The sequence below is a fragment of the Ziziphus jujuba genome, chromosome 8, assembly GCF_031755915.1.
Source record: "Ziziphus jujuba cultivar Dongzao chromosome 8, ASM3175591v1".
In the NCBI taxonomy this organism is placed as follows: Eukaryota; Viridiplantae; Streptophyta; class Magnoliopsida; order Rosales; family Rhamnaceae; genus Ziziphus; species Ziziphus jujuba.
Genome location: NC_083386.1, coordinates 30,134,106 through 30,160,045, shown reverse-complemented (window position 1 = coordinate 30,160,045; position 25,940 = coordinate 30,134,106). Strand labels below are relative to the sequence as shown.

Here is a 25,940-nt window from a genome sequence, read left to right as displayed (position 1 = left end):
GCATTTAGTATTATAACCCCCAAAAAAAAAAATGCTTTTGTAAAAAGAAAAAGCAGAATATTAAATTTTTTTTTTCATGAAAAATCATTATATTATTTACCAAAAAAAAATTAAAATTAAAGAATGCAAATTTTGAAGGTTTTCGATATTAAGATTGAAAGAAAATAAAAAATAGGTTTTTGTGGTTATTCTTTTTTCTGTTAGTTTACATATCGACAAGAACGGTGTCGTCTTAAGGAGGGATCCAAATCCTCAGTTTCTGTGTCAACCCGCACATAAATTTTCATCAAAAGATAATAATAATAATAAAAAGAAAAATAAAAACGCAGAAAGGGGAAAATGGCGCAACTCTGAAAGAGCCAGGCAAAGTGTGCGTTGGCTCCTCTTAGAAGCTGAGAGAACGACTCTGATAAAACTTCCGGCGGTGGGTCCGGCCACAAGTTTGGAAGCAGTGTTGGATCGGTGGAATAGTGTTTCTATTCAGTTTCCAAGGTATGGAAACTTTATTGATTGTTTAAAAAGAAACAATTTATTGATTGTTTAAAAAGAAACAAACGAAAGGAAGCCCAAAAACAAAACAAAAAAAGGATTTGGCCTTTCGTATGTATTTTGTGTATGTTTGTCTTTCTATGCTGCTTCCAAAGGAATGATTTTTTATTTTTATTTTTTTTGCTTTGTGTTTGTCATATTTCTTCTCTGGCTAACGTTGAGATTAAAGTCCATTCGATGTCCATCGTTAGGGTTGATGAGACTTAGCTGGAGTTAGACAAAGTTTGCTAAACCAAATTTATGAGCAAAGACTCCAAATTTCCTTATCACTTACAATGTTGTTGTTGTTGTTTTTTTTTTTTTTTTCTTTTTTTTTAAATGGTTTTTGCGAGTTTAATATTTACTTTCTCCTCCCTTCTAAATCCTAATTGTGTCTGCTAAATTGTATTAGTTTTCTTTTGCTTGTATTTTATATATTATTCTATCATCTCTTATATGTTTTATGTTTTGGTAATTCGCCTGATCATGGAAATTGAATCATATTCAGTCATTCCTAATATGCTCTCTTTTTCATATCATATTAGGACACCTTGGTAATGGGATCAGCGAGACTAAAGTTTATTTTCTTTCCATGGGAGGAGATTCTGTACAACATTTATGGAACATATGAAAAACTTTAGACCCATTATCAGCAGTGTTGGAGGTGAAGTGCATGGTGGATGTGCAGTGGATTTGAATTTTCCCACGACAGGAATGGATTCTAATGTCATCATGGGAAATCCTATTCTAGAGCCTCATGATGACATGGAGTTCGAATCTCATGAAGCTGCATATTCATTTTACAAAGACTATGCCAAGTCCGTGGGATTTGGCACTGCTAAGTTGAGCAGCCGTCGGTCTAGGGCTTCTAGGGAATTTATTGATGCAAAATTTTCTTGCATAAGATATGGAAATAAGCAACAGTCTGATGATGCTATTAATCCACGTCCTTCTCCTAAAATTGGTTGTAAAGCAAGCATGCATGTTAAGAGAAAGCCAAATGGAAAGTGGTATGTTTATAGTTTCATAAAGGAGCACAATCATGAGCTATTACCAGCTCAGGCCCATTTTTTCCGTAGCCATAGAAATTCAGATCCACTTAAGAATGATGTTAGGATACGTAGAAGGAAAAATTTAGCTGCAGTATCCAAGCTGTTCGGCGCATACCAAAATGTCGATTGCTTGGAAGGTTATTTGAGAAATCAGCATGATAAAGGGCGGAGTTTGGTTTTAGAAGCAGGGGATGCTCAATTTCTCCTTGCACATCTTATGCAGATGCAGGAAGAGAATCCAAAATTCTTCTATGCAGTTGATCTTAATGAAGAACATCGGTTGAGAAATGTGTTCTGGATTGATGCCAAAGGAATGGAAGATTATTGTAACTTTGGTGATGTGATTTCTTTCGACACCTCATATTTCTCCAACAAGTTTAAAATACCCTTGGTACTTTTTATTGGAGTGAACCATCATGTTCAACCTACATTACTTGGCTGTGCACTGATTGCAGATGAGACAGTTTATACTTTTGTGTGGTTGATGCAAACATGGTTTATAGCAATGGGGGAACAGGCTCCTAGAGTAATACTCACTGACCAGAACAATGCCATCAAAGCAGCTATTGCAGCTGTTTTTCCAGGCACACGTCATTGCTTTTGTTTGTGGCATATAATGGAGAAAATACCCAGGCAGCTCGAGTTTTTGAGCATGTGGCATGATAATTTTATGGAAAAGTTTAATAAATGTATTTTCAAGTCGTGGTCAGAAGAACAATTTGAAAAGAGATGGTGGAAACTGGTTGATAGATTCAATCTTAGACAGGTTGAATGGATTCAGTCCTTGTATGCAGATCGTATACATTGGGTGCCTACTTTCATGAGGGATATCTCCTTTGCTGGGCTGTCCACAACTTCCCGTTCAGAAAGTTTGAACTCTTCTTTTGACAAATATGTCCAAGGGGAAACATCACTGAAAGAATTTATGGAGCAGTACAGGGTAATTCTCGAAGATAGGTATGAAGAGGAAGCTAAGGCAAATTTTGATGCATGGCATGAAACTCCAGAATTGAAGTCTCCATCGCCCTTTGAGAAACAAATGTCACTAGTTTACACGCATGAAGTTTTTAGGAAATTCCAAGATGAGGTTTTGGGAGCAGCAGCATGTCATCTTAAGAAAGAAAATGAAAATGAGACAACAACAACATATGCTGTTAAAGATTTTGAGGATAATCAGAATTATATAGTGGAATGGAGTGAATCAAAATCAGACATATATTGCTCGTGCAGATCCTTTGAATATAAAGGTTATCTCTGTAGGCATGCTATTGTTGTGCTCCAAATGTCTGGTATTTTCAGCATCCCATCCAAATATGTATTGCAGCGATGGACAAACGCCGCCAGGAGCAGGCATTCAATTGGTGAAAGACTGGATGTTGTGCAGTGTAAGGTCCGCCGATTTAATGATTTGTGTCGACGAGCCATAATACTAGGTGAAGAAGGTTCTCTATCTCAAGAGAGTTACAATATAGCTCTGTGTGCCATTAAGGAAGCATTGAAGCAATGTGCAAGTTTAAATAACTCCGTTGAGAGTAATGCAAGACCAAATAACGGAGCAATATGTGGTGCCCACAACATTGATGAAGAGAATCAATGCAGCAATGCACCTAACTACAAGGTTTCGGATGCAAAAGTGACCACAGCAAACAAGGCCCCTAGGAGAGCTGGGGGGGCTGGGAAAGAGTCATCAAGTAATGAAAATACTAATGCAAGCAAGAAAGGAAAGGTTAGTTGATAATCATTTTTGTATTGGAAAAATGTTTTGAGTCAATGAATGGAGGGAAACAGAGATCATTAAAAGTAGTTTGGCTTTGATTTCATGTAGCAGGTACCTCAGCCAGAAGCTTTGACTATTGGCACACAAGATGGTTTTCACCAAATGGTATGCAAGGCTCTCATCCCATCTTAATTAGGGCCTTTGATATAATTTTTGTGGAAAAGATTTAAAGTTATAATCCACTTGTTGAAAGATGGTATAGATTGTTTTGCAAGCAAAGAGCATGGTTAGATTATATTTGCATTGTTGGGGTTTACTTTGGGATGTTGTTTTTATGCAGTTACAGAATGTGGTGCCAGGGTCAGGGCTGGGGCCAATGTCGATGCCGGTGCCTACAGCAGCCCAGTTACATGGTATGGCACCAACAATGTTCCAAAATGTGGCATCAGGACACTTCCATAACGTGGCTTCCTCACATCTGCAAGAGAATCGACTTCCTCGCTAACTTGCAAAAGTTGAAAAGTTCTTCCTTTTGTAAAGAATTGTCTTTTTGGTAGTGTTATCTGCAAGAGAATCGACTTCCTCGTTAACTTACGGAACTTGAAAAGCTCTCCCTTTTGTAAAGAATGTTTTTTTATGTGTTGCGTGCATTGTTTGGGGGCCTTGTTTTCCACTCAAATATTGGAAACATAGAAAGCAAACTCTGTTGTTGGTTTATTTGTGTTTTGTTTTGCTCTTTTATTTATTTATTTTTTTAAAAATAGTGTATTAATTTTGTATTATTCTTTGTATTCTTCCTTTGCGTCAGTTTTAAGCATGGAGAAATGCAGAATTTTTGTAGGGGAGGTTATATGTTGGGAGACTCGATTCTTGTTGATAAACACATGAATTGAATTCTCTATGAAATCTTCATTCCACCGCCTTTATCTCCCAATCCATCCAGGCCACTTCATTTTATTCTATTCTAATTCATTCGATCAGACTCATAGCGGGAGAAAAGGGGCTTCTTTACCTTTTTCTCAGAATTTGTTTCTCCAAAGTCCAAAGTCCAACCTTTCTCGCCTCCCAATTAGAAATGTCGGCACCGCCACCAACACCGATTTGCCAACGGTATCGCGTAGGATACGCTCTCCCAAGCAACAAAGTCCAGACCTTCATCCAACCCTCGCTGGTCGACCAGGCCAAGCAAAAAGGGGTGGATCTCGTCCCGCTCGACCTCAGCAAGCCAATAGTCGACCAGGGATTCTTCCATTGCATCGTCCACAAACTCTATGGCCAAGGTTGGAATGAGCAGCTCAAGGATTATGCATCCAAGTACCCTAATTCTGTCATAGTCGACCCGCCGGAGCGCATCGAGCGGCTCCACAGCAGAGTCTCCATGCTGGAGGTGGTAAGCAGGTTGGAAATCCCTCAACTCCGACTCCAACTCCAAGGAAGAGGAAGCGAAAGCGAAAGCGAAAGCGAAAGCGAGAGCGAGAGCTTGGCGGTTCCCAAACAAGTGGTGGTTCAAGACTCGGAAGGTCTCAAGAGTCCTGAGTTGCTGTTGTTAAAGTTTGGGATGAAATTGCCGGTGATCGCGAAACCGGTAGAGGCGGATGGGAGTGCGAGGTCGCACGACATGTATTTGGTAATCAACAGTAAAGGTTTGAAGAATCTGACAACTCCGATTGTTGTGCAAGAGTTCGTGAACCACGGAGGGGTGGTATTCAAGGTATACGTGGTGGGAGACCATGTAAAGTGCGTAAAGCGGAGGTCTTTGCCTGACATTCCAGCTCCAGCTCCAGTTACTGGTGAACAGGAGGAGCAAATATCTTCAACATCACTGTCATCGGAGGCGGAGGAGGTGGGCTTATTGGCATTCTCGCACATATCAAATTCTGCAGCGCAGAGTGAGGAGGATGACGGGAATGTAAACAAGGCTGAAATGCCGAGTGTTGGTTTTGTGGAGGCGGTGGGGAGAGCTTTGAGGCAGGCATTGGGGCTTCAGCTGTTTAACTTCGATTTGATAAGGGATTGCACTTCCGGAAGCGGCCATCAGTATAGCAAGAATAAGTATTATGTGATTGATATCAATTACTTTCCCGGCTTTGCCAAGATGCCTTGTTTCGAGCAAGTCTTGTCGGATTTCTTTCTTAAATGTTGCCACCCAACACCCTAATTAACACCCAGCAGCTACCTGCATGCTTGCTTTAAGATTTCAAAAACAACAACAGCAACAGCAACAACAAGATGCTTACAGTCACGGAAACAAGATTAGTTGCTCATAAATTGGATCAGTTGGTTAATGCTTTCTTTTCCTATGCTTTATGTTTGTAGGGAGTTTGAGATAACTCTGTCATGAAGAAGAAATCTTTGCTTCTTAATAATCAAATGGCTGTGCCAGTGCCACTGAAAACGTTTCCATATGTTTCTCATTTTCATTCCTTTTCTTTGACTGCACCAATTCTGTTTCAGGTTTCAGCTTCTTGTTTTTGTTTTGGGTGGAGTAGTAGTAACACGCTATTAACTTAAGAGAATCATATCTGATTGGTTTTACTTTTATCATGTACTATCTATGTGGATGTGTTGTCGGGGTAATATTATTTGGCAAAGTCTAGCTACCTTCTGAACATTTCTAATCTATCTCAACATAATTGAAGTACTTTTTGGCAAGATAATACCGAGGAAAGACACAGCTACAAATCCATATATAATTCCGGGAATGGAAAAATGCGAATCCTGTCCTGCCATCAAAGAATGAATGGTTGGTATATATGTATATATATATACGTAGCTAGAAATTGTTTCACCCGAAGTTAATTACTTCTGTTACATAGATAATACATGTCGTCAAGTGAAGACAGCGTATAGTACTGCTAATTGATTCTATCAAAAAAGTGTTTACCTCTTTTTTAATTGAATATGTACAATAAGTCATGTATGATATTGACATGAAACCTTAAGTAGGAATCTAAACGTATTTGGCAAGGTAGGTAGGTTCGTTGCTTTTAAAGTTCAATGAGTTACCTGCTCATGATCATATACAAATAAAATAATTCTATATTATATTAGTTTTGCTATAGAATATGTGCATATCTACCCTATAAAATATGTCGATCTAAATTATATTTAATCTCAACTGTATGTTCAAGATTTATACATAACAGGTTAATATATTCTCTTCTCGTTCTCAGGAAAATATATATATATATATATATATATATATTCTCTTCTCGTGAATTAATCACACATGTATGCATTTTATAGTATAAGTGTGCATTTGTTTTATAGCAAAATTAATATAATATATATGGGTCTTTTTTTTTTTTTGTAGCTTTCAATATTTACATTATTCAAATTTTCACTTGTTTAATTTCATATCAATAGAGAAAACTCATACGTCATTAAACAATATACTTATATTAAAAGAATACTAAAATTTCAGTAAAGTACTAATGGGGCATATCAAATGGCAAGCATTTCAACACTGTCAACTTCACGCATGCTAGGGGCACCTAGCTATTCTAGCGAAACTGTTAGGTTCTTGCAAATGACTTGTTTAAGTTTTGCATCAAATGCATAAATCATAAGGAAATATTCTCACCAAATAGGTAACAAAAACCTTTGACTTTTTAAAAGAAATGTGACAAGATAGGCACAAAAGTTATCAATTAGTTAGTTAAAGAAAATCATTAATTGTCTGTCAAATCTTTCAATATTGTTTGTTTTGTGCTTGTGAGAGGTTTTACACAAAGGTCAAAGCCCTCTAATTCCTACTTCAACACGGAGGATCTTTCTCATATAACTAACTCTTCTCATATTCACCCACTCTTAGATATTAAATTTGATAATGTACTGTCTCGGTCTCTCTACATGATTTCAAAGGAAGTTAAATGATCAATATGTGCTATATATATATATATATATATATACACAATACATACAGCCTAACGGAAACTGATTAATTAATAAACCGGTCAAAACTTTAGTTGAACCATGCATATGTATTATATATGATGCTATACATCCCATGCCTAGCTGGGGAGATTAATTAAGAAAACAAAGGAATGGTTCACAAAGAAAACATGACAGCCGATCTTTAATTTGGATTAGAAATTTGCTGCAATTAATTACTTAATAAATGGAAGGATATATAATCAATGCACTATGGATGCATAATACCAATAACAAATGCTTGTATTGTATATATCAATCGACGGGAAATAAAAAATGAAATTTTAAACAATGCTATATTTACATATATATATATATATATATATAAACTAAAATCCAGTATAAATTAATTCCAAATGATAATAATTAAGAAAACGAATGTAGGATTAATGTTGTATAAATCCAAGGAACGCAGTGATGATATGACCAGGGAGAGCACATCCTTCTACGAGATTGAACATGTCTGCGAAGATGCTTGGCTGCCAAGAAATTATAATTTTTATATTAATAATTAGCAACATATCATAAAAAGAAAAGATATTAGTAGTAGATCATGAAAAGATTTCTAATAAAAAAAAAATATATATATATATATATATATATATATTTATAGATATAGATATATGTTATACAGAGAGCTTTAAAAGCTATATGTCGCTAATAGCTAGCAAGCATTCAATTAGCTAGTTAATAAATAGGGCGGATGAGTATAGTATAGTATAGGATAGAAAGGGAAAAAGGAATTTACATATACTTTACTCCATGATATCCTTCCAGTAGGAGTCTGTTGCTTCGTCATCTATTAGATCTCTCCATCCCAAAACTTCAAAGGTGGTTGATGTGGATGAGGGATTAGAAATATGAATATTTGGAGAAATATTAATCTTCTTACTAATTTCCTTTTCATGATGATGATGATGATGATCATCATCGTCATCACCAATATCAGTACAAGTAGAAGCATTAATCTCTTTGGTATAGCTGGCCGGAACCAAATGAGGTAGTTGATCGAGATCATTGAAATTTGGAATTGCGCCATTGCTAGTACTAGCAGTACCAATACTAGTGTTGGTACTAAATTTGTAGCCAGAAATGGGTGGATGATGATTATAGTCATAGCTGGTTGGTGTCGGCTGGGAGGCTTCTGCATTTGGATTAATATTTGTATGAAAGTACAGCTGATGAGTTGAAATATTAGTACCAACACTGATATTAGCCATATTAGGGGTACTGGAACTGGATGTGGTAGGAGGACTAGGAATAGGACTAGCAGTGGAGCCAAATAGGACTTGCACTAAATCATGCAACGCTTGGATGTTATTGGCAATTTGCTGTACTGATGCATCTGATGATGGGCAGTAGCTTAGTCTCAAAGCATTATTAAACTCCCATATTGGATTCAGCAAATTGGCAACGTTAGCAGCAGCTGCATCAGCATTAATCAACGTGGACTGTGGCTGCAGAAGAAGATTGGAGAGAATATTGTTGTGATCATATTGATGGTGAGTTGTTAAAGGGCGGTGGGTGACAGGGTCAATGCCCATTTTAACAAGTTTCTTCTTTAAATGGGTATTCCAGAAGTTCTTGATTTCGTTATCGGTTCGTCCTGGAAGATGGCCTGCTATGGTCGACCACCTGATCAAGGAAGGAAGTTAATTAATTAATTTATTAATTAAAGAACAAGTAGCTAGCTAGTAGTTTAGCGAAGAGAGAGAGAGAGAGAGAGAGAGAGAGAGAGAGAGAGAGAGAGAGAAAGAGAGAAATTAAGCAGTTAATGTATATTCAAGAAGATGATCAGAAAGATATATATATATATAAGGAAAAAATGAATTAGTACTTGTTGCCAAGAAGAGCATGAAGGTTGATGATGGAGTGCTCTTCTTCTTGAGAAAACTTGCCCCTCTTGACATCAGGCCTGAGGTAGTTGGTCCACCTGAGCCTGCAACTTTTGCCGCACCTCTTGAGACCTGCAAGCTTTGGCAGTGCTCTCCAACTCCCATGTCCGTGCTTCTGGATGTGATCCACCAGCTTTTTGTCTTCTTCTGGCGTCCATGCTCCCTTCTTTATCATCAACGTTCCTTTTTCATCATCTGCTGCTCTTCCCATCATTTCTAAATCTCTCCACTCTGCTGCACCAAATTAATCATATACTAATTTTGTCCTTTTAATTAATTAGTTGATCATTTCTAATTATACAGTAGCGAGTTACGTAGGATGGAAAAAATAATACAGACTAATTAATGTGATCGAAGAAAAAGAAAAATTGAAACTAACCTTCAATTTATCATAATTAAGCTAGATATCACTCATTTATGGGAGAGCTTGACGGATTGAAGATAAGGTTGGAAATTCAATTGGCTATATATATTAACATGCCTATGGTGAAGACAAATTGATGATCTGTGCTGCTTCTGCTTCTATATATATATAGTAGTGGTGTGCGTAAATGCGTGGATATAGATTTAGGAAAAAAAAAAAAACAAAAAGGCTTAATTGGGTGCGTGCCACTGCTAGGTCTTCATTAAATTAAATTTGCCATGACCCTATTTACGGTAATTGAGAGCTAGAAAGGGACACATCGGCAACAAAGTGGTAGCAATAGGTGGCATCAACAAAAATATTATCAAAGAAAATAAGTTTTCTCATTAACCACGCAACACTACTACTCAGTCTTCGGATGGGACCCCACCAACCTCAACATTAACATATTACATATATATATATATATATATATATACACAGTCCGTTTATGATGCGGACGGTCCTCATGCGGACCACAGTATTGGTGACGGTTTTTTGTAGTATTGGTGACGATTTTCTAAACAACCGTCATTAATCCTATAAAAAACCGTCACTAATACTGCGGTCCTTATGCGGACCATCCTCACTATAGAATTTCCATATATATACATACACTTTCGAGCCGATTGATCATTCTAAAAGTTTTTGAATACATCCACTAATTTTTAGGTGTATACATTTATATAGAAAATGTTGAATTACTTAATTAGTTGCTGCATATAGCTCTGTCGTGCAATTTTTTTTCTTTTCTTTTTATATGTAAACGTTAATAATAATGCTAACAATTTATTTGAAACTAATTATATTAATTTATTAATTAGAACTTAATTGTAAATAATCATCCTTAGCCAGCTACTAGTGAGTATATACATAACCTAAATATCAATGCCAATAAGCAGTTAGAAAATTAAAATGGTTGTTTATATTAAAATTATCTAGGATTATCTTCTCCTGGAAATTAAAGGTCTATGATCACTTATACATAATAAACTCATGGTCACCTATAATCAAACAAGTAAATGGATATATATTTTGAAATTCTTCTCCGGATCCTCATGGATAGATATATCTTCTTTCAATCATATAGAATATTGAGTTCATAATAACTATATATTAAATCAAACGACATTGTGGCCATTGCACAGTTGAACTCCCTCCTGCCAAACCAATTTTTTCTTTAATTAACTAATGATTTGGATCCAATATGCATCCGCATGTTGCTTGTCCTCTTTTTTATTTTTTATTTTTATTTTTTATTAATTAATTTATAATTATGCAACTTTTTTCCTTAATTTAAAGGAGTGAATTGAAGCAAATATATAGAGATGCTGCTTAGTCATGAGATGATCCACAAATATATATATATATATATATATACATATATACACTCAGTCATAAGATGATTGAAGTAATCATATATATATATATATATAGAAAATTTTCTATTAAGATGTGTTAATGATTTTCCTACCGATCTAAATTATCAATTTTTGGAATGCTTTAATATTTAAGTTTTGAAAATGCTTTAAATTTTAAATGAGTCTAGATAGGATTTACATTTTCTCCTTTTAAAATTTTAGTGTTTTATTAAACTAATATAGTTAACCAACATATCCTTTGAATTAGTCAAAGACTAATGATCATAAAAGACCTCATGGAAAGATCGTTAGGATGTAACTATATATATATATATATATATATATATATATAAGATTTTGATATATTAGAAATATTATTGTCATCTTATATTAGAAACCTATATATTAAGGTACATAACAATTGTTAAAAATTACCACTGTTTTTATTAGTTTTTAGTTTAAAATTATTAATTAATTGACATAATATTATCAGTATATAACACACATTCTCATCCTTGCATGTTGGAAACATGTTTTCAAGACAACATAACAATATATATATATATATATATATATATATTATTTTATTTTATTAGACTAGTAACAATAAGGTGGCAACAAATATCACAACACATGGAATGGGACGTGTAAATATCTAATGGAATCTAGGAGAACGTGTGTTGCTCAACATATATATACGCATATATAGCTAGCGATGAACCCTCCGCTGCTATATCTCATGGCTATTACGACCTTTGTAATTTGGTTGCATCTCGCATGCATGCAAACGCCTTTAAAATTTATTTCCTTCATCTCTTTCTTTGTGTATTTTATTTATTTAAATTAACTGAAAGCTAATAGAGGCTGATATATTGCATGAAAATGTTGTGGAAAATTATTTAATACAATTAGTTTCGCACGAGGTTTACTTGGCAATGAGATTGAAGCTTAGTGGTTGGTAGATTGCAATTTGCAAAAATCCAGTTAATTAGAATCGTTACACCTCGTCCTCATATCTTTGACTTCAACTAATTATGTGTTAATATATATAATTAATATATACATTTTCCTAAATCTCCCTCCTAATGTCCTCTTCACCTATAATATATTATATTATTACGGCTCATGCAATCCGGTCTACTAATTTATGGGCCTAGTTATATGGTACGCACTATACAGATTAAAAAGCCATTATGGTTAATTTATTTACTTAATTAAAACAAATGTTTTCATTTCATGTTTTGTGCTACATATATATAAAGTGGAGCAAAGCTATATATGTGTGATGTTATCTTTTTCTTAAATTTTATGAGCTGCAGGTGTGCATTTATACATGTGTGTGTGTGTGTGTGTGTGTGTGTGTGTGTGTGTTTATGTGTGTTTGTGGGTTATATCATTTGTAATGTATAGATTACAGCAAAATGACATCATTTATTGATGATTATGTAGTCAATTTGGTGGTTAAAAGCACCGTAGTGATTGCCGCGGCTTTTCTCCTGACCACATATACGCCATTATCCACATTTGCAAGTCTCTTCAGCTTTACTTTAATACACGCAACATTAACGTACAATAGCATATCTATGTGTGTGTGTGTGTGTTAGAAGTATTCTAATTATCTTACATACAAATTAATTAATTAATTTGGAGTTAAAATTTAAGCTTCTTATTTGACTTCGTTTCCTTGAATTGGTACGCTGGACAGTTAACCAGCATGTTTACTAGCCGGCACACTCCATAATATTTGCCTAAAGTAGACTAACTTAGTTAAAATAAAATAGTTTAGAAATAGATTAGATGTGGTTATTTTTTTTATCTAAGATGCAATGTATTTGCCTGTTGCGATTGCGAGGGTATTAGGCTATTAGCTAATAGCTAGCTAGTTTCCGAAATTGTTGGTCAAAAAGTAAAAAAGCACTTTTTTATTATTCTCTTGTAGTTTCTGCATTTGTATGTATTCATTTGAAAACTATTTAGCTAGGGATAAGTTTATAATGAAATATATATATATATATATATATATATATACTTGTTTATGAGAAGCAAATTCAATGTTTTATAAAAAAATAAAAAAGCCAAATTCAACGAGTTTGATACTATGAGAAATGAAACAAGAAATTCCCTAATGTCGGCAAGCAATAATTTGATTTTTAATGTGTTTGAAAAGTAATTAATCAATTCAACTGATACTAGGTATAAAGTATATATATGACATGATAACATTGTTAGGCTTTTGCAATTCTTTATGAATTCTAGTCACGTTTTTAGTCAACCCACCTGTATGTAGGTTTTTTTATCTTATTTTTTAATAATGGAGGTAGGAGGATTTTAACTTGGTTACCCTAGAAGACATTGGTTTTTTCCATTGAACTATACCTTGTAGGACCATCTGTACATAGTTGTATTAAAGCATTATAAGTGAAAGACTATATAATATATGTATATATATATACATATATGTGATTAATTTTACGATAAAATCATCAATTGGGTATAAATGCTTTAAGTTAACTACATATACATTGAAAATGCGTGTTTGATGTACAGCTTTTTATTAATTGGTTTCGTGTTTGATGTATAGCTTTTTATTAATTGGTTCCTTTAAGTGTCAAGTAAAGGATAAGAAAAAGGTAGAAGAATTTCACCCGAAAAAACTAAAAAGGACAAGGTAGAAGAATGTTCCGTGACGTTAAGGGGTATTTAAAAAAGGACATTTAACATGAGTTTTCAAGCGATGGATGAGAAGGTAAGTTTAACTAGCGGAAGTAAATAGATTCAACCCGGCAAGGTAAATCCTGATTAAGGCATATAAACATTGTTTAATTAGATTTTATATGTAAAGACTAAAGATAATATGAATATAATATATATATATATATATATATATATATAGTGTCTCTTAATTTTATCCAAAATCATGATGGGATTAGCTAGATAGATGGAATATATAGTATGCTGAATTCACAGTCACAAGATAAATCATTTAGTTAATGAAAGCCCGAATCCAAAACACACTCAAAAGTTGTGGTTTAATATTAGGATTGGAAAGTAGGTCAAACAGGCTGCTTTGCTTCTGCTTTTAATTGTGTTTTCCATCGATTTAATTATGAATAGTAAAACTCGTATTTTATAAATTTCAAGTTTTAATTTGGTGGCTAATAAGCAGGCTAAATTTGCTCTCAGTCGATGATCAAATATGTGGCTGCATAGATTGCCCAAGGTAGCTAGCTTTATCCTTATATGTTTCCTCACGTACAAGGTCTGAGTGCGGAATGAATTATTTTATTTTGATCAAGCAAAAAAAAAAAAAAAAAAGTTTCTGTTTTTATTAAATAATTATGTAAGGTTGCATAATGTCTGTTTCAAAATATATATATATATATATATATATATATCATACTGCCACTCTCTGTTGGTCTCTCGGTCTCCCAAAAAAAAAAAAAAAAGGAGAAACCAACAAACCATACATAATAATAATAATAATAATAATATGGCAGCACCAGCACAAAATGAGCATTCCTATTAAGATACAGACATAATATGTATAGAATCAAAGAACTAATAAAAAAAAAAAAAAAAAGAAAATAGGCCGGTGGTGGAATCATTTGATGGGTAAGTACCAAGTAGAGAGAAATATGCTTTTGCCCGTGGACCTTGTCCTTTTAAACATCACATCGAACATAGAACCCATAAATATGTATATTATCGAAGGGCAAAAAACAAACAAACAAACAAACAAGCAACCCCACCCCCAATACACCACAAATAATTGATTCTTTCTTTCCGACCATCAATTATCAGTATAACTCAATTACTTGATATTATTCATCATTCAATAGTGTACCAAAATTATAATTAAATTGATTAAGAAAGCATGGTAAGTGGGCAGGTTTCGCATGAGTTAGAAGTAAAGGTGCCGGCCGGCCAAGTTTGGGAGCTCTACGGCAGCCTCCGACTGGCATACCTCGTTCAGCAACAACTCTCTAATCTCATCGAGAAAGTCGATGTTATTCATGGTGATGGAGGCGTTGGGACTGTTCTCCAGCTTACTTTTGTCCCTGGTAATTGATTGTCAATTTTACTACTATAAATAACTAATGATTCTTATATATAATCCATTTGATTAATTTCTTATATATATATATATATGAACAGTAATAATATTGATTGATAATATCTATTTGTATACTATAATCATTAATCCCAAAGGCTTTCCGTCCGGGCGGGTTTGCAAAGAGAAGTTCACAAAGGTTGATGATGAGAAAAGAGTGAAAGAATCAGAAGTTATTGAAGGCGGATTTCTGGACTTGGGATTTACTCTCTACCGAGTTCGATTCGAAATAATAGAGAAAGAAGATGATAAGGAATCCTCTTCCATAATCAAGTCCACCATCGAGTATGATGTCAAGGAAGAGGCTGCTGCAAATGCCTCATTCGTCTCTATCAAGCATTTTGCAGACATTGCAGAAACTGCCAAAAACTCTTTCACCACCACCACAACCACTTAGATAATTAATTCAGTTAAAATTTAGTCACCACGCTGCAGCTGCTTATCCATATATCTATCTATGCACCATTTTTATTTTTATAATCACATGTTTCCAAGCTCATCATCATTATCTGGCTATCTGCTTTTGCGCTATCACAACCTTCAAATATCCGTAACTTGTAATCAACTACAATAATATATATATATATATATACATATATCACTAATAACAAAGCTGCTGCTGCTTGGTTTTCATCTTCATATCAACGAATCAATGAATTTCTTTTTTCTTTTTCATTTTTCTACCTAATTGGCGCTGGTGCTAAATGTGTTGTGGAGTTTCTAAAAATTATTTATATACATGTACATGCGATTCTAATTTCACTTAGCCTCGTTTCTATTTAGTAACTTGTCCTTTTATGATTGACAAAATTAAACGCTATATGCTTTACAAAAAATGAAATAAATTTGTTGTATCGAACAAGCAAAAAGATGGTCTCGCACACGATGCAGTAACATGATACATAAATAAACGCTAGTGGAGACAATTCGATCATTCAAGTTAATTAACTTAAAATCAGGGTGCGGTAGGTATATCAGCACTATAAAGATCGTTTTAAGTTAAATTGACTAAAAACTTGGGTGCGGTAGGTATTTCGGTATTATAAAGTGGAGCTGTTTCCAGGACTGAGCCCCAAAACAAAGAAAGATACCACTGCAGAGTAATAGGCACTCCATCGCTCACACCTTAAATACCATAAATCGGAATCGGAACCACGCATTTCAAAGCAAAAGCTAAAAGTGGTGGTCGGGAAGGTTTCCCATGAGATCGAAATCAATGTAACAGCAAGTAAAGCTTGGGAGTCTCAAACCTGCAAGACTCCTGGCAGAGCAACACCCTACCATCGAGAAACATCAAGTCATTAAGGTGATGGAGGCGTTGGGACTATTCACAAGCTTATATTTCTTCAAGGTGCATACTCTTCACAAAAATCTTAATTAGCATCATAAAAAAATTTAAAAAGTTAACAATTAACTGGTTGGTTGGTTTTCTGAATTCCAATATTTAAGGCACACAAGATTCACCGAGAAGTTCAAAAAGGTTGATGATGAGAACCATGTGAAAGAAGCAGAGTTGACTGAAGGAGCATATCTGGACTTGGGATTTACTTATTATCAAATTCGCATTGAAATTCCTGAGAAATAGAAAGACAAGAATACCTGCATTGTCAAGTCTCAACTCGAGTATGATGTCAAGGGAGAAAATGCTGCAAATGCCGTTGACTAGGTCAGTGTGGACTCGCTCGAGTAACTCGCTCCCCTCGCCAACAACCATCTCACCACCAACAACAACAACAAACCTCAACATTAACACGATGAGGGATATTAGTTTTCCTCAACTTTTATACTGTCCAACAAACACTATTCCTAAGCCCACTTAAATATGTTCCCGCACTATATTATCCTTGAATTTGATCCTGGGTTCTACTAGAAAACTGACAAATAAGTTGGCCGTTACTTGCCCATCGTATTTTATCACTTCCCCTGCTTCGATTGTTTTTCTATCATGATCTACATTTTAACAGATCTTGTGAAAATCACAATGCTGTTTCCAAACATTTACCATATTACATTCACATGATCATGGTAGCTGCCACTGATAAATTCCCACGCACATATCATGATAAAGGCAACACTTAAACAAAAGAATTTGAGCAAAAGTTTATCTCACTACTGCATGGCAAAAGCATTTTTGCTTCATCCACTACAAGTTGCAATAAACTTCTCTACTTTTTAAAATTTGAGCAAAAGTTTATCTCACTACTGCATGGCAAAAGCATTTGCTTCATCCACTACAAGTTGCAATAAACTTCTCAACTTTTAAAAGTGTAAAACAACCTACAAGTCTCTATATCACACCAAAGGCTCAAGTACGAAAGATTAGATCAAGACCATCTATTTAACATACAAAATATCCATTATCCCGGTAGGTTGAAAAACAGGCAGTCAGCAAAGGACATCTCAGTGTTCAAACAATACAAGGTCCCATGAAATTTCCACTAAGACTTCCAAGGAGCATCATGCTGTCTTGTCTAAACTATCCACACTAGTAGTAATAGCAAGGGGTGTAAGTTATTGATCATGCGTTTAGATTACTGGTGCAAATAACAAATTACATAGAACCATACAAACAAGAGTTTGTCGACGCTATACACATGCTATTACACATGAAAGTATCAAGTGGTGTAGTTTTGTATAATAATATGGACTCTCTTACCTTCCATGGTTTGTCAAATCCTAAGTAACTTTGTGACACAGAAGAAGCTAAACAGAAAAAAATAAAAAATAAAAAATAAAAAAATAAAAGGAATGGTGTAGGAATAACGCTTTTATCAATTTTTACCTCGTGTCAACTTGGAGCATAGAGTTGGAAGAGAATGAACTAATTGTAGACGATTAAGAATTTTAAAATTTGCTGACAAATCACCATTAACAGCAAGTAATATTCTGATACTGTGTTACGTTGATTCCCAACAATGCGAGGTATGAATGGAAAAACAGAAACAGATATAAGAGGACAAAATCTGGCATCTCACATATTATTACAACTAATCAACAGCCATAGCCTCTGAACCCCCACTTGCATCCTCCATTCCGTTCTTCTGCTCTTCAGCTGCAAGCCTCATCTCCTCTATCATATTTTTCTGCTCTTCCTCTATGGTATTTTGCAACTCATCCACCTACAGAAAAGTTGAATAACAGGAAAATGTTAACAGTTTTAATCTTAACCTAATACATCAAGTGGTCTGATACAAGTCCAGCGTCAGAAAACGTTGAGAACTTTCTTTGAACCACACTGACACAACAACTAGAGGAGGACAGCACAAATTATATATAAATATTGAAACTGTGATTGGGATAGAGAGAGGATAATATTCAGAAAAGAAGAGAGAAAGAATAGCAAAAGGCACATACCACATGGAGTAGAAGAGAAAACTGCTTCTTGCGAAGGTCGAGCATCCTAGAACTGGCGGTGTTTTCAGCATCGAGAGCAGCAATCTCTTTCTCCAGTTCCACTATAAGCTTCTGCGTCTCAGATCTAGGAGGCTGCATGGCAATCAATTTCCTGATAGCCTCGCACTCCTCCTTGTGCTGCCTCTCAATCTTGCTCGCTTGGAGTAGTTTCTTAAGATCTTCAATGTCAGACTGGGCATGCGAAATCTGCCTGTTAATCTCCTCTTTCAACTCGTTGAAGTTTTCCTTCTCTCTGACATTGGCCTCAACAACCGCTTTGCTCTTAAGCAGAGGAATCTCAAATGTAGAGAGCTCCTGCAAGAAAGCTCTGGCGAGCTTTTCGCAGTCGGCGTAGTTGCTGTCGTCCTTGTCGGCCTCCAGGAAGAAAGAAGTGAACTTTTTCTGAAGCTTCTTCAAGGGTGGCTCACCCCTTGTGGTGGTGGTGCGTGTCAGAAGCCTGTGTTTGATGATTATGTCATCTTCATGCGCTCCAAAAGCGTAGTTGGCAGCCACCGCTTCACCACGGCCTGATACTTTCCTCCCTTTAACCAACATCTACCACCATTCCCCATATCAATTGTATTTGTAAGTCCCACTTTATATTTCTTTTATTTTATTTTTGTTTTTGTTTTATTCTATTTTATTGATAAATAAAGAACTTTCTTCTTTAACCAAGCTAAAAATATATACGCAAAAATTCTCTCCAAATTTTCCGACCATAATTGGCACAACTTGCTGTAGTTCAAACATAGCATCATATAAAAACAGATAGCGAGCGAGAGAGAGAGAGAGGGAATACCTGAATAAATGTGTGAAAGATTTCGGCTTTTCCGGTTCGTCGGAGCAGATTTGGCCGCTGAAGCAGCAAACGCCTCCTGAGTATAGCCCTAAAATCTGTTCCAACTCGTCTCCTTCTCTTTCTTGCGAGGGAGCGACAGTTTTTACTTGCTAGTTGGGCTTGATTGAGCCCAACACATCCCAGCCTGAGTGGGCTTTACATCCAGAAGTTACGAATTTCTTTTCTTTTGTTTTTTCATTGTTGAAACTCTTATTTTCTTTTTTTTTTTTTTAAGAACAATATTTCATTTTTTTTTTAATCATACCATATATCAATTGAGTTATCATTTTGAGTATTATGGAAAAATAAAATGAAAGTTAAAAATAAATTTATTATTTTAACTACAAATCTAAATAAAAGGTTATATAAATTATTACATAAATAATATTTTTTTTTTGAAAAAATAAATAATATATTATATATTGTAACAAATCACTTATACATAACAATGTATCTATAGGAAATGTATTTTACTTTATTATTATATGATGTTGTCCATGATTATAGTTAGTTAAATTTATATATATTTTTTGTAATAATTGAAAGTGATATATAACATAATCATTCCATATAATATGTTTTTAAACTACAGGATATATTTACAATATAAGAATATGGTGTGTTATTCCAAAGGTGACAACTTCCCTTTACTTTATTTTTTCTTTTTCTTTTTTGCTTTTCTTCCTGAAGGTATAAATTTTTAAATTGTATTATTAGATTACAAATTGATTTACTAATTTTCAGCTTCCCTAAAATAATTTGGATATTTTGTCAAAGTATAGATACACAAGACGATAGAATGCAACCTTAATTGCCCCGTAAAGTTTTAAAAACGCATGAGCAACTTTATTTGATTACGTATCGTCATGACTATACAACCACCATATATAGTATAGCGTCAACTACGTGCTAACATTTTCTTTTGATATATGTATATGCATATATGAAAAATATAATTTAATTTGCTATTAGGTGGGAGAGGTTGCACAATTTATGAATTATGGCAGCGTTATGAATTTGTATGTAATTGGAGGAGGTGTCGTATACGATATGAATTTTGAAACCCATCATAACATGGGTGGCTATATATATCTTATAAAATAAAAAATAAAATTTGGCTATATATATATATATATATAATGTACTTTTCAAAAATCAAAAATCAAAAAAAAAAAAAAAAAATGTAAGAATGAATCGGGTAACAGAGGTAAAGGCGGTAAAGTGGCGAGATTGGATTAAAATAGATGATGGCGCGGCTCGAGTAAACAAACACAGAGCGAGTTAGATGGAATGGGGAAAAAAATAAAAAATTAAAGAAGTAGTCGTCGTTGGAAAAAGAAGAAAGAAAAAGAAAATGAAAAAAAAAAAAAAAGAAGAAAAAAATCAAAGAGGAGTCCAGCATTGCCTAGTAGCGGGGTTCCAAACGGCAGGCAGCAAGAACTTGTTGCCCTTGACGCCATGAAAGTTGAAAGCACCTCCAGTTTTGGGGTCGACCCGGACCTTACCGGTGTAGCCGGGGAAGGCGCCGCTTCCGAAGATGTCCCTGCAAGCGGTGACGGGTCCCACTTGTCCCTCATGTCTGGCACCCATCATGTAGATCCCGTCGCCCAATGGATTGGTCACCGCATCCGCCAACCCCGCAGCTAGCGACAATACCATGGCGTCCGCCCCGAGGTTGCCGCTTGGTGGCTGCAGTATTACCCCTGTGGGCCCGCTGCTGGCTTTCACGAACGGCCACGCGCAAGCGTCGGGGCACTCCGTCTCCGGATTCCCCACCAGCACGAACGGCTGGTTCCCCACCACTCCATGCTGCGCGCACCTCCCCGTGCACATGTCCTGCACCGTCACCTGCCTGTCGGTGAAGATGACCGCCAGCGTGTTGGGCTTTCCGCCCGTGGCCTTGTCGACCAGCAACTTCACAAAGTCCATGGTCATGATTTTGCCTGCGGAGTAGGAAGTGTCGGTGATAGCTCTGGCCACGCGCACCGTGATTCTTGGGATGTTGTTTTTGAGGCCCTTGTTAGCCATGGACTGGTAGCTCTCCACCATTCTCCACCAGGAACCCACGCTGGGCTGCTGGCCTCCTTTATCGGAGTTGAGAGACTTGATGAAGGCCCGAATCTGCTTCTTCTGGACGTGTCCGACTTGGCCGTAGTAGAGGACGGAAAGGTTGATGGTTCCGGTGAGGAGGGGCCCTCCGTGGTAGGTGAGGACGTCGTTGGAATTCTTGCCCTTGCCCTTGCCCTTGCCCTTGCCTTTGCCCTTTGCCATTGCCATTTCGCTCGATAGCAGCAGCAGCAATGTGATTGCAACTAGTATTACAAGGCGCTTTGGTAGAGAAGACGCCATTTGTTATTCACCTTTTTTATTTTTTATTTATTTTTTATTTTATTTCCTTTTTGGGTCTTTGTCCCAAATGTAAAATCTTCTTCTACCGCTTTTCCATCATTGCTATGCACTCTTATTTATACCCCCCTTGTATCAGCATATACCACTCCGACAAAGCAGGCCAAGCTCTCACGCCCACGCCACACACCACACACCACACACCACATATCCTCTGCCTTACAATTTGACGCTTGGATTGGAATTTTCGGTTGCCCATTGACCGCTACATGTTTTCCCGGTCATATTTAGTGATGACCATCAATATTCAATGCAAGAAATAGTCAACGTATGTCCATTTTCTTGGCTCTGTCCTATAATAGCATTCCATGCGTGTTCGCATTTCTTTTCATGAATACAAGCTAAAAATATTAGAATGGCAGAGAGGTTGGCTTACGCCGGTAATCTCTAATTGGTGTTGCTGTTTAATTTGGAACACATTCATTGTATTCTATCTAATTTGGTTAGCATATATTTAACTCAAACTTTGATTAATTCTGCTAAATAAAATAATAATTATATATATGTATATGATATTGTTTTATTATTGGTTCATCAATTTAATTCAAATAATCTCAAAATTTTTTATTATTGGTTCATCAATTTAATAGAAATAATCTCAAAACTATCCAAATGAGATTGAGATGAGACGTGAATATTAATCACCTTCCAATCGAGATCAAAAAAAGTTTTATTACAGGCAGACCAGACCAGACATTATTCATTTTCCTAATGCTTCCCTCCCTCTCTCTCTCTCTCTCTCTCTCTCTCTCCCCTTTAAATTTTCTTTTAGCTTTTTTTTTTTTTTTTTCTGAAAAAGACAAATCAAACACACTCGCACCCTGTACACTCAGCTGCTGTAATGTTTCTTCTGCTTTGATTTGTGGAAATAAGGCAGTGGGTTTCTTTACATTTGGACCATTTTGAGAGCTTCCTACCATCGTTTCTCCATAGTCTTGCCGACATCGACTTGAATCCATTCCTCATATAACTCAGCATAACCGTGATGAGCTCTCTACAGAACACATAATACAACAATGATTTTGAATGCTGAATATGGAAACTGATAAACAACAACATATAACAGAGTCAGAGAGTAATTAAAGAATCATTTGCACTTACAATGGCGAGCAAGGAGATCGTCCCCCATTTACGTAGTAGACAAACAGGTATGAATCATAATGCTGACCATTGATCAAGTAGAATCCTTGCAATCTTCGAACAGACTTAAATGACATTTTCTTGTACAAACGGATCGCGGGATTGTTATAGGAAATAACATGCAAGTAAACTGCTCTGCATGTCTGTATACCCGACGCATATTTTATGACCTCACGGATAAGTGAAGAAGCTGCAATTCCAACACACAGATCAAATCAACTGGCTTAAACATTGAAAGAAATTGGCCTCCTAAACCCAATCAGAGCAGAGACAAATTCCCACCTATGCCAAGATTTCTGTATGCTTCTACCACCCCCAGCGTCAAAATGTAGACTAAGGTCTGATCTGATTTCAGTGGGTCGTAACTGAGAATATCCCCTATCTATAAGACCAATTTTTTGTCAAGTGGAGAAAATTAGTTTACTTGAGGAAACCAGAAATTTATAATCTTTTCTTATGAGAATTGTGAATGGTACATACATTATAACATCTTAGAGAACATACCTCACTTTCTTTGGCAAGAACAATTCGTGCAGTTACAAATCCAATGAGTTCATCATTTTCATCATTTGGCCGGCTGCGATCAACTGCTGCCCATGAAACAATCTCACGCCCATTGACTACATTTTCGAAAAACTCAGCCTCATACCTGAAGTGATTAGCACAATATTTCTTAGAAGCAGCCACTTTATGTTAAAGCCCATACCCGAGAGAAACCATCAAAGGAAATTATATACCTAATGGGAAATAAATCACTGTGAATTTGCTCTAAAATCTCAAGGTCAGACGGTCTTATAGGCCTGAAGCATATGATTGGTTGTCTCAAGGACTTTGAGTTCACCATTGAAGACAGATTATTCAGTCACCAGCAAAGATTTGATATACTTGGTAAATTTGTGCAAGAATTTCTCCTTCCATTTATGCCACATCAGCCAGGGAAATCCATGCAGTAGTTACTGAAAACTGAAAGAGAAAATCATGCTTTCCATTAATTCCAGCAATATATATTGTAAAGCACAGAGAAAAAAATGAAACATTTAACAAGATAATTATACATAATGAGTGCAAAAAACAAATAACTCTGGCAAAACAAATTTCCAAAAACTTAGAAGGCCGGCCAGATTATTTCAATTGTGATGAAAGAGGATTTAAGCAATTTAATTCATTAACCTTTTTTATTCTGAGTTGGTTTTTCATTTAACAAGAAGCTCCTTGCTTCAAATACCAAGTCAAAATCTTTATTGATACACAGGAAGGAAAAGTATATTCCAAATAGTTTGACCAGGAACGCCTCACATTTCTGTACACAAGATCAATGGCACTGCAAGGTCATTCTTTGTTTTTGTTTTAAGTCTATCACAGATCTAACCTTGTTTAGCACATATAGATACCAGAGTTCAGACGAAACTTATTTGTTTAAAGTAATACCTTGACTGCATCTTTCCTTCACAATCAAAGAGGTAGTGAGCGAATTGAACTCTTTAGGAGATCCTTCTTTCCTACGGTGGCCTGCACAAATCAACAACAACAATTTGAATTACTAAAAATCAAAACCCAATTAAGTAAATGAACCGGAATGCATGACATGGTGGAAAATTTTATCATAAACATGAAAGCCAAGAAACTTTAATCACAAACATGAAAGCCAATAAACAATCTTGAAATAGATTGTCTGATCCATAGGAGGCAGGGATAGATAGATCATTGATTGCATACATAAGTTTGACACCATCAGCATTTATATACCATACAGTTTTCAACCCACAAGGAAATGTTTGATGTTTAGGAGACACAAATCCTTGCTTGTAGATGATACAAAAACATTCTTCCCCATAATTACGCGGGGAATAAATAGGGAGGGAAAGGAAAAAATAAATAAATAAATAAATAAAATAAAAGAAAAGTGAGAGAATGTAAAAGCATATACCAAGATGGAGAAGTAATATAACTGCAAAAGCAAACAAAAAGAACTCGAACAAAAGCCTGAAACAAGGACATCCAAAAAAGTCATACGAAAAATGAGCAAGAATATGGGATGTAACAAAAGCAACTTAGCAGGATGGTCGACCAGCCCATAAACTATAACAGCTCCATTATATTATCATGTAAAGATATCACCAATTGAACAAAATAAAAGCTTACCCTTTTTTAAGAAAAATACAAATTTTTAACACTAAAATTCATCCTAACATATTTTTTTCTTCTTCACTCCAGCAAGTTCATGTTTACTGCAGGTTAAAGTGTTAATAGAAAAAGGGTTTCTGAATACAATTCCGAGTATTCAACAAGAAGTCTTTTAACTAAATTAATTATCTAATAAGTCCTAATTGGTCATAAATAGAAAGCTCAATTGAAGCCTTAGTCGAGAGTAAAGGTGTTCTAACATATCAAAAATAACATCAATCCTAAAGCTGATAAATTGATTCAAGATTAGAACTCACTGTAAGAAATATAGAACACTAAAACTATCTAAATTTCTAGTAGTGGCACAAACAAGAGGAATCCACCAGATATAACAACGAAAGGAAGCTCATACCACAATATCTAAAATCCCCCTCCCCTCTTTCCCAAAAAAAAAAAAAAAAGAAACCCACGAAGATTAAATGACCCATAATTAATATAAGTACCCATTCCAATAATCGGGAAAAAATTAAAAAGAAAATGAAAAAAACAGAAACCCAGATGAGATCTCCTCCTGTACGATTGAATTAGAGCGCTTACTTTGTCAAGTGCCTCGAGGAGCGACAAGCGAGAAAGAAAGAGATGAAGAAATGAAGAAAAGAAGAAGGGAAAAGAAACGTCGGCCTGCTTCACTCGTTTCTGTAAACCATGCCTTTCTGATAATTTATGGAGTTGAGATTGGAAAGTAAATTTGGAATCCTTTTTTCGTGCGAACTGAGCGTTTCTCTCCCCAGGTATTGTATGCAAGACCAAGACTTCTCCCTAAGCTTCAAAATTCTTTCGTCCTTCCTTTCCTTCTCTCTTTCTGTGTTTTCTTTTTTTACGTTTTTTGTTCTCTAATATTATATATATATATATATATATATATATATATATTTTTTTTTTTTTTACTTTATAATTGTGAGTATGTCTATATAATACGGTTATATTTACAAGACCAAAATGACCTTGGATTTTGAAGAGTGGCTGAACTTTATAAACA

At 35.4% G+C, this 25,940-nt stretch overlaps 7 protein-coding genes across 9 annotated transcripts; 3 read left to right on the top strand and 4 right to left on the bottom strand.

Annotated features, from left to right (window-relative positions):
• The first annotated feature begins 275 nt into the window (after positions 1-275).
• LOC107414874 (protein FAR1-RELATED SEQUENCE 4) lies at positions 276-4,014 on the top strand. Of its 2 annotated transcripts, none has more exons than XM_016023079.4 (4): positions 276-492; positions 1,074-3,306; positions 3,409-3,462; positions 3,638-4,014. In XM_016023079.4, the coding sequence occupies exons 2-4, from the start codon at positions 1,147-1,149 to the stop codon at positions 3,800-3,802; spliced, it is 2,379 nt and encodes a 792-aa protein (XP_015878565.3). In that variant the 5' UTR covers positions 276-492; positions 1,074-1,146; the 3' UTR covers positions 3,803-4,014. The 2 variants fall into 2 exon arrangements, with proteins under 2 accessions (XP_015878565.3, XP_015878564.3); XM_016023078.4 differs by having other exon boundaries at positions 279-492; positions 3,406-3,462.
• A 233-nt stretch (positions 4,015-4,247) lies between these two features.
• LOC107414875 (inositol-tetrakisphosphate 1-kinase 1) lies at positions 4,248-5,702 on the top strand. Its single transcript, XM_016023080.4, has one exon. It carries the CDS (start codon positions 4,373-4,375, stop codon positions 5,453-5,455), a length of 1,083 nt encoding a protein of 360 aa, XP_015878566.3. The 5' UTR covers positions 4,248-4,372; the 3' UTR covers positions 5,456-5,702.
• Positions 5,703-7,461: 1,759 nt separating this feature from the next.
• LOC107414848 (transcription factor MYB41) lies at positions 7,462-9,653 on the bottom strand. Of its 2 annotated transcripts, none has more exons than XM_048470604.2 (4): positions 9,505-9,653; positions 9,068-9,356; positions 7,979-8,865; positions 7,462-7,709 (listed from the first exon to the last, which is right to left on the bottom strand). In XM_048470604.2, the coding sequence occupies exons 2-3, from the start codon at positions 9,337-9,339 to the stop codon at positions 7,986-7,988; spliced, it is 1,152 nt and encodes a 383-aa protein (XP_048326561.2). In that variant the 5' UTR covers positions 9,340-9,356; positions 9,505-9,653; the 3' UTR covers positions 7,462-7,709; positions 7,979-7,985. The 2 variants fall into 2 exon arrangements, with proteins under 2 accessions (XP_048326561.2, XP_048326562.2); XM_048470605.2 differs by having other exon boundaries at positions 9,068-9,359; positions 9,505-9,648.
• Positions 9,654-14,608: 4,955 nt separating this feature from the next.
• On the top strand, positions 14,609-15,639 carry LOC107414845 (norbelladine synthase). The gene is made up of 2 exons (XM_016023047.4): positions 14,609-14,950; positions 15,099-15,639. The coding sequence occupies exons 1-2, from the start codon at positions 14,764-14,766 to the stop codon at positions 15,395-15,397; spliced, it is 486 nt and encodes a 161-aa protein (XP_015878533.3). The 5' UTR covers positions 14,609-14,763; the 3' UTR covers positions 15,398-15,639.
• Positions 15,640-17,840: 2,201 nt separating this feature from the next.
• On the bottom strand, positions 17,841-19,351 carry LOC107414842 (THO complex subunit 7A). Its single transcript, XM_016023044.4, has 3 exons — positions 19,193-19,351; positions 18,355-18,948; positions 17,841-18,119 (listed from the first exon to the last, which is right to left on the bottom strand). The coding sequence occupies exons 2-3, from the start codon at positions 18,946-18,948 to the stop codon at positions 17,988-17,990; spliced, it is 726 nt and encodes a 241-aa protein (XP_015878530.1). The 5' UTR covers positions 19,193-19,351; the 3' UTR covers positions 17,841-17,987.
• A 1,092-nt stretch (positions 19,352-20,443) lies between these two features.
• LOC107414869 (protein EXORDIUM-like 6) lies at positions 20,444-22,015 on the bottom strand. The gene has a single exon (XM_016023071.4). The coding sequence runs from the start codon at positions 21,578-21,580 to the stop codon at positions 20,615-20,617; it is 966 nt and encodes a 321-aa protein (XP_015878557.1). The 5' UTR covers positions 21,581-22,015; the 3' UTR covers positions 20,444-20,614.
• A 246-nt stretch (positions 22,016-22,261) lies between these two features.
• Positions 22,262-25,801, bottom strand: LOC107414870 (histone acetyltransferase MCC1). Its single transcript, XM_016023072.4, has 7 exons — positions 25,499-25,801; positions 24,206-24,286; positions 23,515-23,740; positions 23,282-23,426; positions 23,060-23,159; positions 22,739-22,967; positions 22,262-22,631 (listed from the first exon to the last, which is right to left on the bottom strand). The coding sequence occupies exons 3-7, from the start codon at positions 23,619-23,621 to the stop codon at positions 22,442-22,444; spliced, it is 771 nt and encodes a 256-aa protein (XP_015878558.1). The 5' UTR covers positions 23,622-23,740; positions 24,206-24,286; positions 25,499-25,801; the 3' UTR covers positions 22,262-22,441.
• Between the last annotated feature and the right edge of the window lie 139 nt (positions 25,802-25,940).

Excerpts from the sequence above, each read along its gene's own strand:
- LOC107414845 (XM_016023047.4), top strand. The coding sequence starts at position 14,764 with ATGGTAAGTGGGCAGGTTTCGCATGAGTTAGAAGTAAAGGTGCCGGCC. Across the intron at positions 14,951-15,098 it reads CCAGCTTACTTTTGTCCCTG|GCTTTCCGTCCGGGCGGGTT; the intron begins GTAATTGATTGT and ends TTAATCCCAAAG.
- LOC107414848 (XM_048470604.2), bottom strand. The coding sequence starts at position 9,339 with ATGATGGGAAGAGCAGCAGATGATGAAAAAGGAACGTTGATGATAAAG. Across the intron at positions 8,866-9,067 it reads CATGCTCTTCTTGGCAACAA|GTGGTCGACCATAGCAGGCC; the intron begins GTACTAATTCAT and ends TTCCTTGATCAG.
- LOC107414869 (XM_016023071.4), bottom strand. The coding sequence starts at position 21,580 with ATGGCGTCTTCTCTACCAAAGCGCCTTGTAATACTAGTTGCAATCACA.
- LOC107414870 (XM_016023072.4), bottom strand. The coding sequence starts at position 23,621 with ATGGTGAACTCAAAGTCCTTGAGACAACCAATCATATGCTTCAGGCCT. Across the intron at positions 23,427-23,514 it reads AGTGATTTATTTCCCATTAG|GTATGAGGCTGAGTTTTTCG; the intron begins GTATATAATTTC and ends TAATCACTTCAG. Across the intron at positions 22,968-23,059 it reads ATACAGAAATCTTGGCATAG|CTTCTTCACTTATCCGTGAG; the intron begins GTGGGAATTTGT and ends TTGGAATTGCAG.
- LOC107414874 (XM_016023078.4), top strand. The coding sequence starts at position 1,147 with ATGGAACATATGAAAAACTTTAGACCCATTATCAGCAGTGTTGGAGGT. Across the intron at positions 3,307-3,405 it reads ATGCAAGCAAGAAAGGAAAG|CAGGTACCTCAGCCAGAAGC; the intron begins GTTAGTTGATAA and ends GATTTCATGTAG. Across the intron at positions 3,463-3,637 it reads AAGATGGTTTTCACCAAATG|TTACAGAATGTGGTGCCAGG; the intron begins GTATGCAAGGCT and ends GTTTTTATGCAG.
- LOC107414842 (XM_016023044.4), bottom strand. The coding sequence starts at position 18,948 with ATGTTGGTTAAAGGGAGGAAAGTATCAGGCCGTGGTGAAGCGGTGGCT. Across the intron at positions 18,120-18,354 it reads TTTCTCTTCTACTCCATGTG|GTGGATGAGTTGCAAAATAC; the intron begins GTATGTGCCTTT and ends ACTTTTCTGTAG.
- LOC107414875 (XM_016023080.4), top strand. The coding sequence starts at position 4,373 with ATGTCGGCACCGCCACCAACACCGATTTGCCAACGGTATCGCGTAGGA.